General features: G+C 37.0%; 1 protein-coding gene across 1 annotated transcript; it reads left to right on the forward strand.

Moving 5' to 3' along the window:
• The first annotated feature begins 3,481 nt into the window (after positions 1-3,481).
• Positions 3,482-8,131, forward strand: LOC116323218 (hemicentin-2-like). Its single transcript, XM_031743492.2, has 7 exons — positions 3,482-3,666; positions 4,887-5,065; positions 5,826-6,080; positions 6,234-6,488; positions 6,787-7,113; positions 7,309-7,572; positions 7,705-8,131. The coding sequence occupies exons 2-7, from the start codon at positions 4,975-4,977 to the stop codon at positions 7,863-7,865; spliced, it is 1,353 nt and encodes a 450-aa protein (XP_031599352.2). The 5' UTR covers positions 3,482-3,666; positions 4,887-4,974; the 3' UTR covers positions 7,866-8,131.
• The last annotated feature ends 6,221 nt before the right edge of the window (positions 8,132-14,352 follow it).

Here is a 14,352-nt window from a genome sequence, read left to right on the forward strand (position 1 = left end):
CCATCTCAGTCAAGTCGAGCAGCCGCCTCTACTTTTTTCGGTATACTAACAAAAAATTAAATTGGGAGGTTGTTACATTAAAAAAGTGTATCTTGTAATTTGAACACAAAAATGTCATGTTTCTATCTTGAACGTAATTAAATCATGTAGGATCTGTATGAAATTCAACAGCTTAATTTGTTCTTGTTGAGATGACATGATACAATCTAGTAAGAGTGGTTAGTTGCTGGACTCAAGAAATTCACAAGATCGCACGAGATTTCAAACTGCAGGAAAATCAGTGGAGGTATTAGAGGCAGACAACTACACACACACCACATGTATGCTATCACTATTTCTTGTGGTTTAACCTGTCAAGGAAAAAAAACGTACAGAAAATTCAGCATCAAGCCTTGAAATCATAGCTTTCCTGCTTTTGTTAAGCCTGGATTGGTGGCATGGTGATTAGTGCTGTTGCCTCACAGCAAGAAGGTCCTGGGTTCAAATCTGCAGTCTGGCTAGTTAAAAGTCTTGTAGTCATAAGAGTTAGATTAATTGGTAATTCTAAATTACCTGTGAATGTGAGTGCAAATGGTTGTTTGTCTCTGTGTAATAGATTGGTGAGCTGTGCAGGGTTATGCCCCAACCCATCTAAAGATAGGAGGATGGTAGTTGTTGTAGATCCGTTCAAATTTTATCTTAGCCAGACTCTAGACTTTGTTAAACATTATGTAATATGAAGACAACATGTAGTATTTAAGTGACCAAGTAGTACTGGGGCAAAAGTTACTGAATAGTGTTGAAATAAAATGACAAAATTGTGAAGGATTAAAATATTCCAGGAGCTCAACTTACTTCATCTAAACATGTTTCAGTCGTGTTGCATCAACACAAAATGCACAGGTTTACTGAATATGAATAAGTTGTGCTGATTTAACTCAGTTGTTTAAGTTTCTGCCAAAGCAAAATAGTTGTGTGCACTATTGAATCAAGTAAATCCAACATAGCCTTTTTTTCAGTGCATGGAACCAGCTTACAATTTGGATTTGGGAGACAGACACTATCTCTACTTTTAAGATTAGGCTTAAAACTTTCCTTTTTGCTAAAGCATGGATCCACTGCAGTAAATCAATACTTATTATTAATCTCTGGCTCTCTTTCACAGCATGTCCTGTTAAAAGGGAGTTAAGTGAGTTTTTCCTTCACACTGTTGCTAAAGTGCTTGCTCATAGGGGATATATGATAGATGTTTTTTTTTTTTTTTTGTCTTTATGTATTAAGGTCTACCTTACAATAGAAAGTGCCTTGAGGGGACTGTTGTTGTGATCTGGCATGTATAAATAAAATTGAATTGAATTGAACTGAATCTCTAGCTTCAATAGTTGCTTTCTTCAATTCATGTTATTTCTTTAATTTATTTACAGTGAAACAATAGAGTGTCAAATCACAGATACTTCCATTATACGTTTATTGCTGGAAACCAGAGAACAAGGGCCACAATTCAAACATCAGAAACATGCATTACTGGTGTAAACCAAAAGAGGGGAGCAAAGCGTACTTTTTTGCATCCAAATAAAAATATCGGTCTTGGCGGTTTACAGATGCTGACAGCACACGCATAACAAAAGGACAACCTTTTTATTCTGGATCCACCTGAGATTATAGCAGAATATGAAGGAAAACCTCTCACTGTAAATTGCACCATCACGTTGGATGAACATGAGTGGATGTACTGGACAGCTGGAAATGAAATCTTTCAGATCGAACATGAAGGAATGTTTATCTCCCACTCAGTGCCACTGTCAGACTGGAATGAGAAGGCCAAGTGCAAAATAAAGTTGAATGAGTCTCACGAACTCAACAAGGACTTTCAAGTTATTGTATTCAGTAAGTTTAATTTTAAAGATATACAGTGCAAAGAGAAAGTTAATAATTATTAAAATAAGTAACTAACCTTTTCATCTAATGTTGTTTGCCAGAGAATCCAGAAGCTGATGATTCTGTACAGCATGTAAATGTGATGGGAGAAGAAACACAGAATTGGCTGCAGTGTGACATCATTAATGTTGCTCCTTTAATACCTGACTGTTAGCTGGTACAAAAACAATGTAAAAAAATGCAGACAGAATCTTTCAATGACACAATGAAAACACCAGTAAATGAGTCCTCTATTGAGTCAACATCAGAAGAGAAAAATTTAGTTGAGATCAGATGTGAAGCTCAGCTGGACTTTGGACCACACAGACAGACACAGACACAATGTTTTTTCTCAGACACACAGTGTTTCAGCAGACTGCGAGTAAACATCCTGGTTTTCTATACAGAAAGAGAGATATTTAATTAAAATTGTTAGCATAGATTAAAGAACACAAATAGTCTCAATAACATGTGAGTAAATTGCGAGACTGCCAATTATCTGAGAAACATAACCAAAACAATCCATGTTCATGTTGAACCAAGACATACACATCCCTGTTTACCTTACATCTAATGTGCTTGTGGGTTATTTAGACGATTTGACTGAATATATTTGCTTGTGAACGACAGGTTGCTCTCTAAAATTAGTACCTTCTGAAATTGTTGTGAGATTTGGAGATCCAGTTTCAGCTGCAGCACATCAGCCATACCTATTTTAATACTCAAACATTGGTAAATGAATGCATGTTTTATATATTTTTATTAAGATGTCAGAGATGAAACATAAATATGTATATTTCTTTATTTACCTTCTTTGCTTGTTTTTTTTAAATATAAGACTACTGCTAGACTTTTTCCAGTCATTTGGGTTTTGCTTGCTCTGTCGGTCGTTGCTTCGTCTTCCTTGAGGTGCCTTTTTACAAATGGCAGAAAAAACATGGTCACTACACTGTTTCTCCTGAGAAAGGGCCAGTTAGTTACGAGATCCCTTTGACATCAATCAGTGCAATTGCTGCATCTGAACTGCAGTTTAATGGTATTTGTATCCTAACTATTTGTCTTGCATTTCATTTATGGTTTACTTGTTTTTCCTTAAAGCTGATTTTCAGTCTTGAAAGGTTGGATGTGTATGTTGGATGGCATTACTGCAACCTAAACAAATTAAATAAAGTAGATTATTTTAAGGTGTAAAAAATTAATTTTCGGTGGTTAATCGTTGTAATCACGCAGTAAGTGTCTGCCAGCATCAGTCAGAGTGTTATGTAATGACTGAGGATAAACTCCATGGCGGGATTCATGTGGGGAAGTGTGGGATGGTCAATTAGGGAAGCGCAGAATTCCTTGAGTGTGTAGGTTGTGGAACATGCACGTCTTGCATAAATGTATCACTTTAACCAGTTAAGGGATTTAGGATGAAGCACAGTCTCCTGGCTAGTCTCTGTGTGGTTTAGGGTGATGTCCCTTTAAGATTTATAAGGATCTGGGAGTGGCGTGGATAGGAAACCTATTTTTATCCCATATTTCCTTCCTTATGTTAATTAACCAGACCCAGAATAACGAATTACAGCCCAAATTAACAGTTTGATCATTCTGATTCAGTATACATGCACAAAAAAGAAAAGGTGGAGCAGAGAAGCATTTACATTTGTGCTGGGATAATACTCACCATGGCCGTCCTTTGAGCTTTTGAGATAACTTTGGAAAAGTATTTGGAATAATCTGACAGTTTAACCAACAAGCTGAATATCTGATTTGGGCAGAGATCACTGGGTGAGTTTGTCAGCTGCTTGGCTTGTATGATATTGTCTGTATATCAAAAATGCAATTTTTTAAAGCAGTGCAAGCTGTGAAAGAAAGTGTGTAATTTTCACAATATGTCAAGTAAACTTAGAAGTACTTAATCCCTCCATTCAGTTTAATACAAAAAGTGTTTTTAGCTCGGTCAGTGGTTTCCTATCATGCTGAATAGAACATTAACTTAATTTTATAAATAGTTTTAATACTAAGAGTCAGAAAGTAGGAAAATTCAAGACATTCCTCCCATAAGTCCTGTAAATCCCATATTAGAGTTACTGTTATTCTTGCAATGTCCAACACCATTGCATGAGATCATGGGTAGGGCAAATCAAATTTGGCCCATTTTGACATTTGCCAGTATAAAACTCCCCAAAATGTCCTAAACTGACCCAAAATGTACACGAAAGCCTTACATTTTTCTGAAAGCATTAAATTTGGTCTTGTTTTACAGGTGCTGCAAATTTTTGTACACCGAGGCTGATCTGGGTCAAACTAGACCTGTATATATCCCAGTCAATTTAAGATCCACCAGTATGAGTCAAGTTTTTCATTAGAATCTGTACATCTATGGATGTCTTTTTCAAGATACATATTGAAGAAACTTAAGAAACTAAAACCGTCTTGGAGTGTGTTCACAATGTTATTGCTCAGGACCACTGAAAACCAACTACACTTTCATTAACCAATAGTTAGTATTATGGTGGCTGCATCCATCTTTTATACAGTCAGTATTAACACCAGAGGTCCTCTGTTAAGAAATGAATGTGTGGAAACTCTCTTATGTTTGCAAAATTGTGCATTCATAGACATGGCCCCATGCTTTCCCAGTCCTTTTATTTAACATTTAGTAGTTGAAGAGTGGGTTTTACATTACTGACATGCAGCTTTTGTTCAAAGTGAATCTTTTTGAAATTTAACCCTTGATGCATGTTTCAATAGTTAGTTTTTATCTGGATCTTAGCTTTACAGCTATTTCCTCCTCTTGGTCAATCGAGTCCATAAACCACATCATTTTTTAAAACCAAATGATATAACATTAATATCTGCACTTAAAAAAAAAGACAACTAGCCTGGTATTGATGAAAGAGGTCACTGCATACTTGTCACAGTTCTTGTACTGATACAGTCAAATGATTTTCATTTTGTGAAATGTATTTTTGAGCTTCAGTAACTGCCATTTTAATGATTATCAGCTGAGGACCTTCAGTGATAAATTTGACTCCTGTGCCTCACAACATCTAATGCAAATCCTGAAACTGAACTTTCTCTGGACGTTCCTGAATGACACCTTATCTCCTCCATCCACCTCCATCATCCTGCATGCTGCCTGTCACGATGCTGGGCTTCCTCATGCTCATCTTTTCATTGTGTGGTGAGTGCTGAAGACATCTCTGTGGATCTGATATACTGTGTATTAATTCATTTAGTGGTTAGAGACAAAACTTTTAACTTTCCCTTTTAACTTCACTCTTAGTTTATTGTTGGAAATTTAATTTCAATGGCCTCCACGAGTTACAAGTAAAGGTAACTGGAAACAGCAAAAATAAAAATAATGATTTGTAAATACTGAGATTTGAACAAAAGACAAAAAAATTAAAATTACCATTGATGGAAGAGTTATGGGTATGTGTTATTGCGGAACAAACTTCTGTTGTCAATTAATAAAGTGAGTGTGGTGATCAACAATTCACGACAATTCATTGGTCTGTCGGTTGAAACTTTGCTCACTGGAAACTTTATGACCAATAGGAGCTACAGTAGCATTACTTACCTGCAACTCACGCAAAAACAATGAAAGGATCATCACACAGCCCTTCAATGACACAACCAAAACAGCAGTAAATAAGTCCTCTATTCTGAGAGTCAACATCACCAGAGAGAAAAATGTAGTTGAGTTCAGATGTGAAGCTCAGCTGGACTTTGGACTGCATGGACCAAAACTTCATGCCGTTTCTCAAACACACAGTGTTTCAGACCACTGTGAGTAAATATCCTGCTGTTTCTAGGAAAATACAACATTCACTTAATTTTCCAATTTTGAGTCAGTAAAACGATGTCAAAACGAGTGTAGTTAGGTGCCATATATATATAACTGTGTAAATAACAATCTTATGTTTTCTTCTTTTTTTCAGATGCTCTTGAACTAAAGACAAAAAACAGTACTCATGTCATGTCTTCAAGTGAGGGCACTAATATTATGTTGACCTGTGAAGCTGTGGGAAACCCTCATCCTGTCTATAACTGGACTTGTGATGGGGAAAATATGTTGGAGAACACAAACAGTCTCAATATCACCCTAGTAAAACGCAACACAACCTGCACCTGCACAGCTACCAGTTATCTAGGAAACATAACTAAGACATTCCATGTTCATGCTGAACCAAGAGGTACACATTCCTGTTTACCTTACAACTACTGTCCATGTTTTAGGGACTTATGTCTTTTTATATCCAAAATCAGTTTTAAATGTTAACTTTTGATGTATTACACGTTATGCCAAATCAGTTTAAAGAGTTAATATGTGTACTTGTGAATGGCAGGTTGCCCTTTAACACTGACAGCTTCTGAAATTGTTGTGAAATTTGGAGATCCAATTTCAATCAACTGCAGCACATCAGCCACAGATGTTGAAGGAATGGGCTGGGAGGCTCCATTTGGAGGAACAGGATTTGAACGTCCTCCTGTTGTCACTTGGAGGGTTGACCAAGTGGAAGAGTGGACTCCAAGTCCTTCCTGCTATGCTACTTTGGTTGATGGATCACAGTGTACTGTGAGTCCACTCATCACTGTTTATAGTAAGTATATGTGCACAGACTGTGTTAATGTATTATGACCTGCATAAACTGGAAAATGTATATGTAATAAAGCAATGATTAAACTTCCTGAAATTTCTGGTCTAAATGCTGAGACATGATAAAGTCCAGCAGCCTGTAATTGATCCAATTCAAATGTTACTTATGTGGAAATCAAAAAGTGACTCTGGCACCTGCAAACAAAAGTACTAGCACATTGATGTAATAATGTTAAAGATTAAATTTGGTTTTTACATTGTAAATCAACAATACCAAAAAACAAAATTTGTTTTATTTACAGAAACTCCAGACTTTGTGTCAGTGTCTGACATGGATCATGGTCCAATGGTGGAGGGCAGAGAGCATGATCTGAAATGTGATGTCATCAATGTGGCTCCTGTACAGAATCTCACAGTGACGTGGTACAGAGGCAATGAAACTGTGCAAACAGAGACATTTAATCACTTCAATATGACTCCAGTAAACACATCTTCTACTCTGAGAATCTCCCCTAAGAGAGATTACAGTGGATTAACTTTTAGATGTGAGGCTGAGCTGCACCTCGGACCCAAAGGACCACAGTTCCTCCCTAATATATGTTCACCACCTTACACTGCTGTTGTTCTCTGTAAGATTTCCACCCACATATTTCACGTTTTTTTTCCACCTCAGAGCTCTGCAACAGAATCACATGATCTTTTTTAAATAATTTGTCAATATTGAATATACGTAATTTTAGTGTAGTGTATTGTAGTATGTTTCAATAGTAGTTTGAAGCATACTATTTTTATCTTATTAAATCTCTCCTGTATTTCTTCCACAGATGCCCCTGAGTTCAAAAAAGGAAATGAAAGCAAGGAGGTGCTCCAGGGTGAGGATGTTACTTTAAGCTGTAGTGCTGACAGTAACCCGCCCTCAAACATCAGATGGATCTACACAGCTGCTGTAAATTCAAACGTGACCACTGAGGGACAACAGAAGATTATCAGTATCACAGGAGTCACGTCTGCCAATGCAGGCATTTACATTTGTGTTGCAGAGAATGAAGCTGGGAGAAATACACGATTCGTCTCACTGGTGATTAAAGGTATGATTACTTTTTGCAGAACAGCTATGGAAATGTATAAAGAAAAGTGATAACTGATGTTTAAAATGAACAATATATGACATCGAGAACTGATCTTATTTTAATGTTGTTTTTATTTTGCTTGTCTTACAGATAAAGTCCCTTTGCTAGTCATTGGAGTGTTGCTCGCTGTATTTGCCATTGGCCTCATCGTCCTCCTGGTCTTTATTTACTATAGAAACAGGCATTTTTTTCTTGACACAGTATCAAATGCCACAGATGTCCCTCTTACACCAGCCAGTAGTAATGCTTAGGATATTTCCTGCATTATGAAAAATGAAGTAAAATTTTAATTGCATATGTAATTTATGATTTGTCCTACAAGTCAATCAATAATATTGTATAAATGTACATTTAATTTTTCCATAAATTAATTAGTTGAATTAAACAACTTCATATACCAGAAAACAAATAGCAGAAATATCTAAAATAATAGGAAGGTTATGCTTCAGCGATAATAATGTTATGTACATGTCTGCTAAACAGTGCACGAAACTGCTGTAAAAACAATTAACACTAAGCAATATTATGTCTTATGTTTGAATTAATTTTTTTTATTGTTTTTATGTTTTTTGACTCACAGTTCATTTTAATTGTGAAATATTAAAAGCACAAAGTGTAGCCCTAACTGGGATTACTGCATTTAAACAAAGTAGCCTATTTTCATTTGCCAGAACTTAAAGGCGAGTTATTAATGATTTGAATTAGAGGATGATCATCTGCTAGTCCAGGACTCTCTGTCAGGGAATCACTGATTTCCAGAGTGCACAGAATACTTTTTATAACATAATTCATAGACGAACACGGATTAAACAATAGGATGATTTTAACCAGTGGAGGCTGTCGGGTTACAGCACTGTCTCCTGGCTGGCGTCCTGTGTGGAGATCAGATCGCTTCCTCTTTAAGGCTTATTATGATTTTTGAGAGTGATGTGAATAGGAAAGCTATGTTGACCTGATTTCCTTCATCATGTTAAATATTTGGAAAAACCAGGCTAAAGTCTGGCAAGCATAATTAATTGTTTAAGTGTGATGGTTATTAAACAATTAATCAGCTATATGTGCTGAAGAAAGACAAAGCTGGAGCAGTCAGTGTTTATATTGTGCTTGGATCCTATTCAACAGGACCTTCCTTCAAATTGCTGGGATAACTTTGGAAAAGCTTTTTTGCTTTCTGAATAATCTGACTGGCCTGAAAATTGATTTTTGCAAAGAGCTTTCAGTGAGTGTATAATCTGCTTCGCTTGCATGATATTAAATAGAGGAAGAAAAGAGGAAAAATGAGATTAACGGTCATAATATGAAAACTGAAAGCAACTTAGAAATGGCTTTTTTTTTTTTAACTCAAGGGCCACCAGTTGGTGTCTAAGGTTACAAAAAAGAACCCTAGTCAAATTCAAATTCAAATTTTATTTATCACACACACAACCATACACAGACAAGTGGTGAAGTGCTTATTTCTGTGCAATGCCCATTAAATGACGGTAAAGAATTTACAGATTATGACAAAATTTACAGATTTAAGAGAGAAGTGTGCAAATAAAAACAGCGACGTGATGTATGAGAGTCCAGTCCTACACTTGGTTCAGTGCCCAAATAGCCTGGGGAAAGAAGCTCCTCCTCACTCTCTCTGTTTTGGCCTTAGGGGAGCGCAAGCACTTCCCAGACCCCAACAGTGAAAAGAGTCCATTGTTGGGATGGGAGAGGTCCGTCCTAATCTTCCTGGGTTTGTTCTTGCACCGCTTGGTGTAGATGGACAGCAGGTCAGGAAGCTCTGACCGAATGATGTGTTCGGTCGAGCGCACCATTCTTTGCAGATCTCGTCTGTCCTTCTTGGTGCTGTTCCCAAACCAGGTGCAGATGTTTCCTGTCAGGATACTCTCGATGGTGCAGGAGTAGAAGTTCTTAAGCACCCTCAGTGGCAGATGGAAGTCCCTAAGTCTTCTGAAGAAGAAGAGACGCTTTCCTCAGTCCTGTAATACTTTACGGAGCCTCATCGGACCCTTTCTTGATGACTGTCACTGATGGCTCAGTCTCTAGATTCAGGCCATTTTGAATCACCAATTCAGTTTTGTTTTTTTGTTTTTTTGTTAATTATGAGTTAGAGCGGAATAACCCCTCCACTGATATATGATTGCTCCCCTTTGATGTCACTTGGATGGATTACTAATGGTGATGAAAAACACACCTACAATACTATATACCATTCTGAAAAGTAACATTCTACAAAGCACACTTACTTTAAATATACATAGATTATACAAATCTGTCACAATTTGCAGGATAAAGACCCAAAAGTAAGGAGACAAGCAGGATTTAATAAAAAAAGTGGCCCCTTTAATTAGTGTGGTTGTAAAATTCCACAAAGTACAACACAAAATCCCCAAAGGGAACACTGAGGGGATAAATACTTGTTTCTGTTTGTGGTAGCTCTGGGGTGTGGCTGCATTGGAGGCAACAGTCTCTTCTATCTTAATACCAAAACTGTGAACTTTACTCTGTGAACTTTACTCCCTGACACGCATGACACACAGTGGATGTTTTAGAGTGGATGTTACACTCTAAAAACAATTCCACCATAAACATTACCAGGTAGGAACCAAAATGACCTCTCACAAGGTGCCATAATAAATAACTTAAATGTAACACATAAAATTATAAGGTGAGATAAATGAAGTTAGAAGGTTAGAGGAATAACCAGAACCCACAACATAAGAAGAACAGATTACTAATGAAAAAAAAAAAATTAAACCAGATGTATGTTTGAACAACACCAAGAACCAGAATCACTGGAAGAATAAAAATCAAAACTAAAATCAAATCAAAATCAAAATTAAATATTCTGATTTCCCGTGGCGCACCCCTGATTTGTTCTTGGTCTGCCCTGTGGCACTTCATTTAAAAGAAAATTTAAATGAATAAAAACTCTAGAACCTCTAATTTTAATGAAAGCAAATAAAGTAAGTTTTGCAGTAAGAAATGTACTTGAAGGATCTATGAATTTAAAAGTTCAAACAAAGTCATGAAATCATGAGGATGAAGGTGTCTTTTTTAAATAAAGCACAGAAACCAAAAGAAAAACAAAGGTTTCAGAGTAATACTATCTAAGATAAAGGTACAGTTGTGCTGCCACAGCTTATCTTTATGTATACATTTCCAGAAAACATGGATCATATCATTGCTCAAATGAACTGATACAATTTTTGGTAGAATGATGTTCATTGCTAGAATAGTCACTTTAATTGCTCACTCTCGATGGTATTAGTAGCCTGTACTTGCTCTCATTCAAGTGTTTGTACCACTGTGTAGAAATAAAAAACAATAACGTTTTGGAGAATTACACATTGACGTATGCCTACTAATTTGTCTCTGCCTTCTTCTCATTTTGATGTCATAGTGTCCGATACATACAGTTAACGCTATACATAATTAAATACATTTTATTGCGACTTTGTCTCTTTATACCATCATTTTGATGATCCTATCATTTTACCACAATTTTACATTAAATAATCAATATGTGATTGAAGTACTTAAAACACCAAACCTCATGACTTAAAGTTTAAGCTTTAAGTCACGAGGTTTAACAAAATTATTGCATTAGTTGTTTAGGAGCATTTTCTGAGGCTCAAAAGACAATTGAATGACAAGTAGTTTTGTGGTCAGGTGATGCCTGTTTCCTAGGATTTTGCAAATAAACAATTTGGACTTGATTTCAACTGTTCAACTTGCATTTGATAGGCAATACTGGATTTGGCAGAAAGCATCTAAAAGAGCCTGGACAGATATAAACAAGGTGAACTTCTGACACGGACGAAGATAAATCTGTAGAGAAGGAGAAAAACAACTCATGATGCGAAGCATGTTGTTTAACAAGGTGGAGGCATGTATGGCTGCCAGTGGAATCGGACCACTGGTATTTATTGATGATGTGACTGCTGATAGAAGTAGCAAGATGAATTTTGAAGTGCACAGGGCTATACTCTCTGCTCAGACTCAGACAAAACACTGGATGCAAACCTGATCCAACACCACTTTACAGTGCAAATGCATCATTAACCAAAGCAGATTTTAAAGCGACTCAGAAATCTCTCAAGCTAAAGAAATTGGATATTCTTCATTGGCCAAGCCAGTTACCTTAGCACAATCCAACAGAGCATGTTTTCATTTACTGAAGACAAAACTAAATGTTAACCAGTGGGATTATCTACACCCTGAGAATGTGTGAGAATGTTACACTAAGCTGCAGTGCTGATGGCAACCCTCCCTCTAACATCAGCTGGATCTGCATAGATGCTGTGAATGCAAAAGAGACCACTGAGGGGCGCCAGAAGACCATCACTGTCGCAAGAGCCACGTCTACCAATGCTGGCATTTACATGTGTGTTGCAAGTTGTGAGAGAGACAAGATTTGTCACACTGGTGAAAAAGAACCAAACTAATGACTGGCATCCCCAATTAATTGTTTAATCATGATACTGATTTACTCAAAGTACTGAAGGAAAAAAGCTATTCGTGTCAATAGAAATTTCAAACCACCATTTTTGTGAATGGATTATATAATCTGAGATACTATTGCATATGGAATTCAAAGTATTGTTTTAAGTGCCTGATCATCACTGCCTCATGTGCCCCTGAGCTTTCTCCAGGTAGGACATGCCTGGAGGCGCATAAGACGCTTCCTGCCTGAACCACCTCAACTGGCTATTTTCACTCTGGAGAAGAACCAGCTCAGAGGAACTCTGAGCCCCTCGGAGTTTCTCAAAGGGTGGAAGGTCATTTCTGCTGTTGTATCTGTGATCACTGTGATTCTGTATTTATTTACAACATTCAAAGAAGTACTTGAGAAGCTGTTGAATGCAGAAAATGAAAGAGACAAGGACTAGCTGAGAATCAGGGAGTGCAGCCAATTAGTAAGTGAGGGCAGCTATGAAGAGGATGATGAGTGGAAAGGTGGTTGGTTAAGATGACATACCTGTGGTGGTAGAGTGAGGACAGTCAACTCTAACCAGACTGTTTAACAAAATCCTGAAGAATGAGAGGAAGCCTAAGGAGCTGAAAAGTGTATTGATACTGATTTTCAAGAAGAAGATTGAAGGCATGAACTTGCGGAAAGAGTTGTTGAAGCTAAAAGATCAAAACATTGTGCATATAACATTACACATAGGAGGATAGGAGCTGCAGCTCAAGCTTTAGTCAAATGCATTAGTGGCCTGAACCACAAGAGGGAGGCAAAGATCCTGGATCCACTTGAGATTGTAGAAGACTATGGAGAAAATCCTTTCTCTGTAAAGTGTACCAGCACACTGAAAGGAGAAATAAAAGCTCCAGCTTTAAAGACAAAGACATTTTTATTTCCCATTCACTGCTACTGTTAGACTGAAAGTTCGAGTGCAAAAATAAAGCTAGATGATTCTCATTAATTGCAGTAAAGACTTATTGTATACAAAAAATTTGATTTAAAATGAATACATTGTAATGCTAAGAAAATTAAAAATGATGATGTATATGTAACTAACTTGTATCTATTGTTGTTTGCCAGAGAATCCAAAAGTTGTTCAATGGAAGAAAAAAGCAGAACTGGCTGCAGTGTGATGTCATCAGTTTTGTTCCTGTTCAGTACTTCACTGACGTATGAAAACAATGAAAGCATTGTGACAACTCATTTAACAATCAAACCAAACAACTAAATAATGAATCCTGTAATTTAAGAGTCAACATCAGCAGGAAAAAAAATGTAGTTCGATTTAATTCTGTTTTATTTATATAGTGCCACTTCATAAAAACAGTTGCTTCATGGTGCTTCATATTGTAAAGTCAAGACTATACAATACCAAAGAGAAACCCCAACAATCACACAACCCTCTAAGCACTTGTACAATAGGAAGGGAAAAAAAGGAATAACTTCCTTTTAACAGGAAGAAACTTACAACAGAACCAGACTCAGGGAAGGACACACATCTGCTGTGACTGGTTGGAGTGAGGCCAAAAAATGATTAATTACAAAAAGGCTAAATAAACACAGAGATGTTTAAAGAGATAAACAGATGACTAAATTCTCAGCGTATCATAAAAATCCCCCCAGCAGCCCCACGTCAATTGCAGCATAACTAAGGGAGAGACCACAACTTCCTGTTTTTTTTTCTCAGTCACACAGTGTTTCTGAACAACGTGAGTAAACATCCTACTGTGTCTCTCTCGATGCTCCTAAGCTAAACTCAACACAATGATATCTATCAACTTAAGGGCACTGATATTACCCTGAGCTCTGAAACCAAGGGAAACCCTCCTCTTGTCTATAACTGGAAATGCAATGGGGAGAACACAAACAATCTTAGGATCATTCCATTGCAGCAATGCAACCTGCACCTTGTCATATAAATCACTGTTTATCTTACAGGTAATATGCTAATGCATCCTTTAATAATAATGGGACAGTATCTTGCTCAGGGGTACCTCAGGGTAGCCGTTCAGTGGATACTGTTGACTTATTTCTTAATTTAGAAAAGAAAAGAAAAGCTCTAACTTATTAAGTCTACTTGTCGAAAATTGCCCTGTATCACTTTCGCCTTCTGAAATTATTGTGAGATTTGAAGATCCAGCGTCAGTCACTGTGATTTTATTTGAAGCTCTAGTAACCCTCCCTCCCTCAAACATCTGCTGGATCTACACAGCTCACAGCTGCTGTGAAATGAGACCACTAAGAGGCGCCAGACGTCTATCACTATCACTAGAGCCACG

Source organism: Oreochromis aureus, linkage group 4, assembly GCF_013358895.1.
Source record: "Oreochromis aureus strain Israel breed Guangdong linkage group 4, ZZ_aureus, whole genome shotgun sequence".
Classification (NCBI taxonomy): Eukaryota; Metazoa; Chordata; class Actinopteri; order Cichliformes; family Cichlidae; genus Oreochromis; species Oreochromis aureus.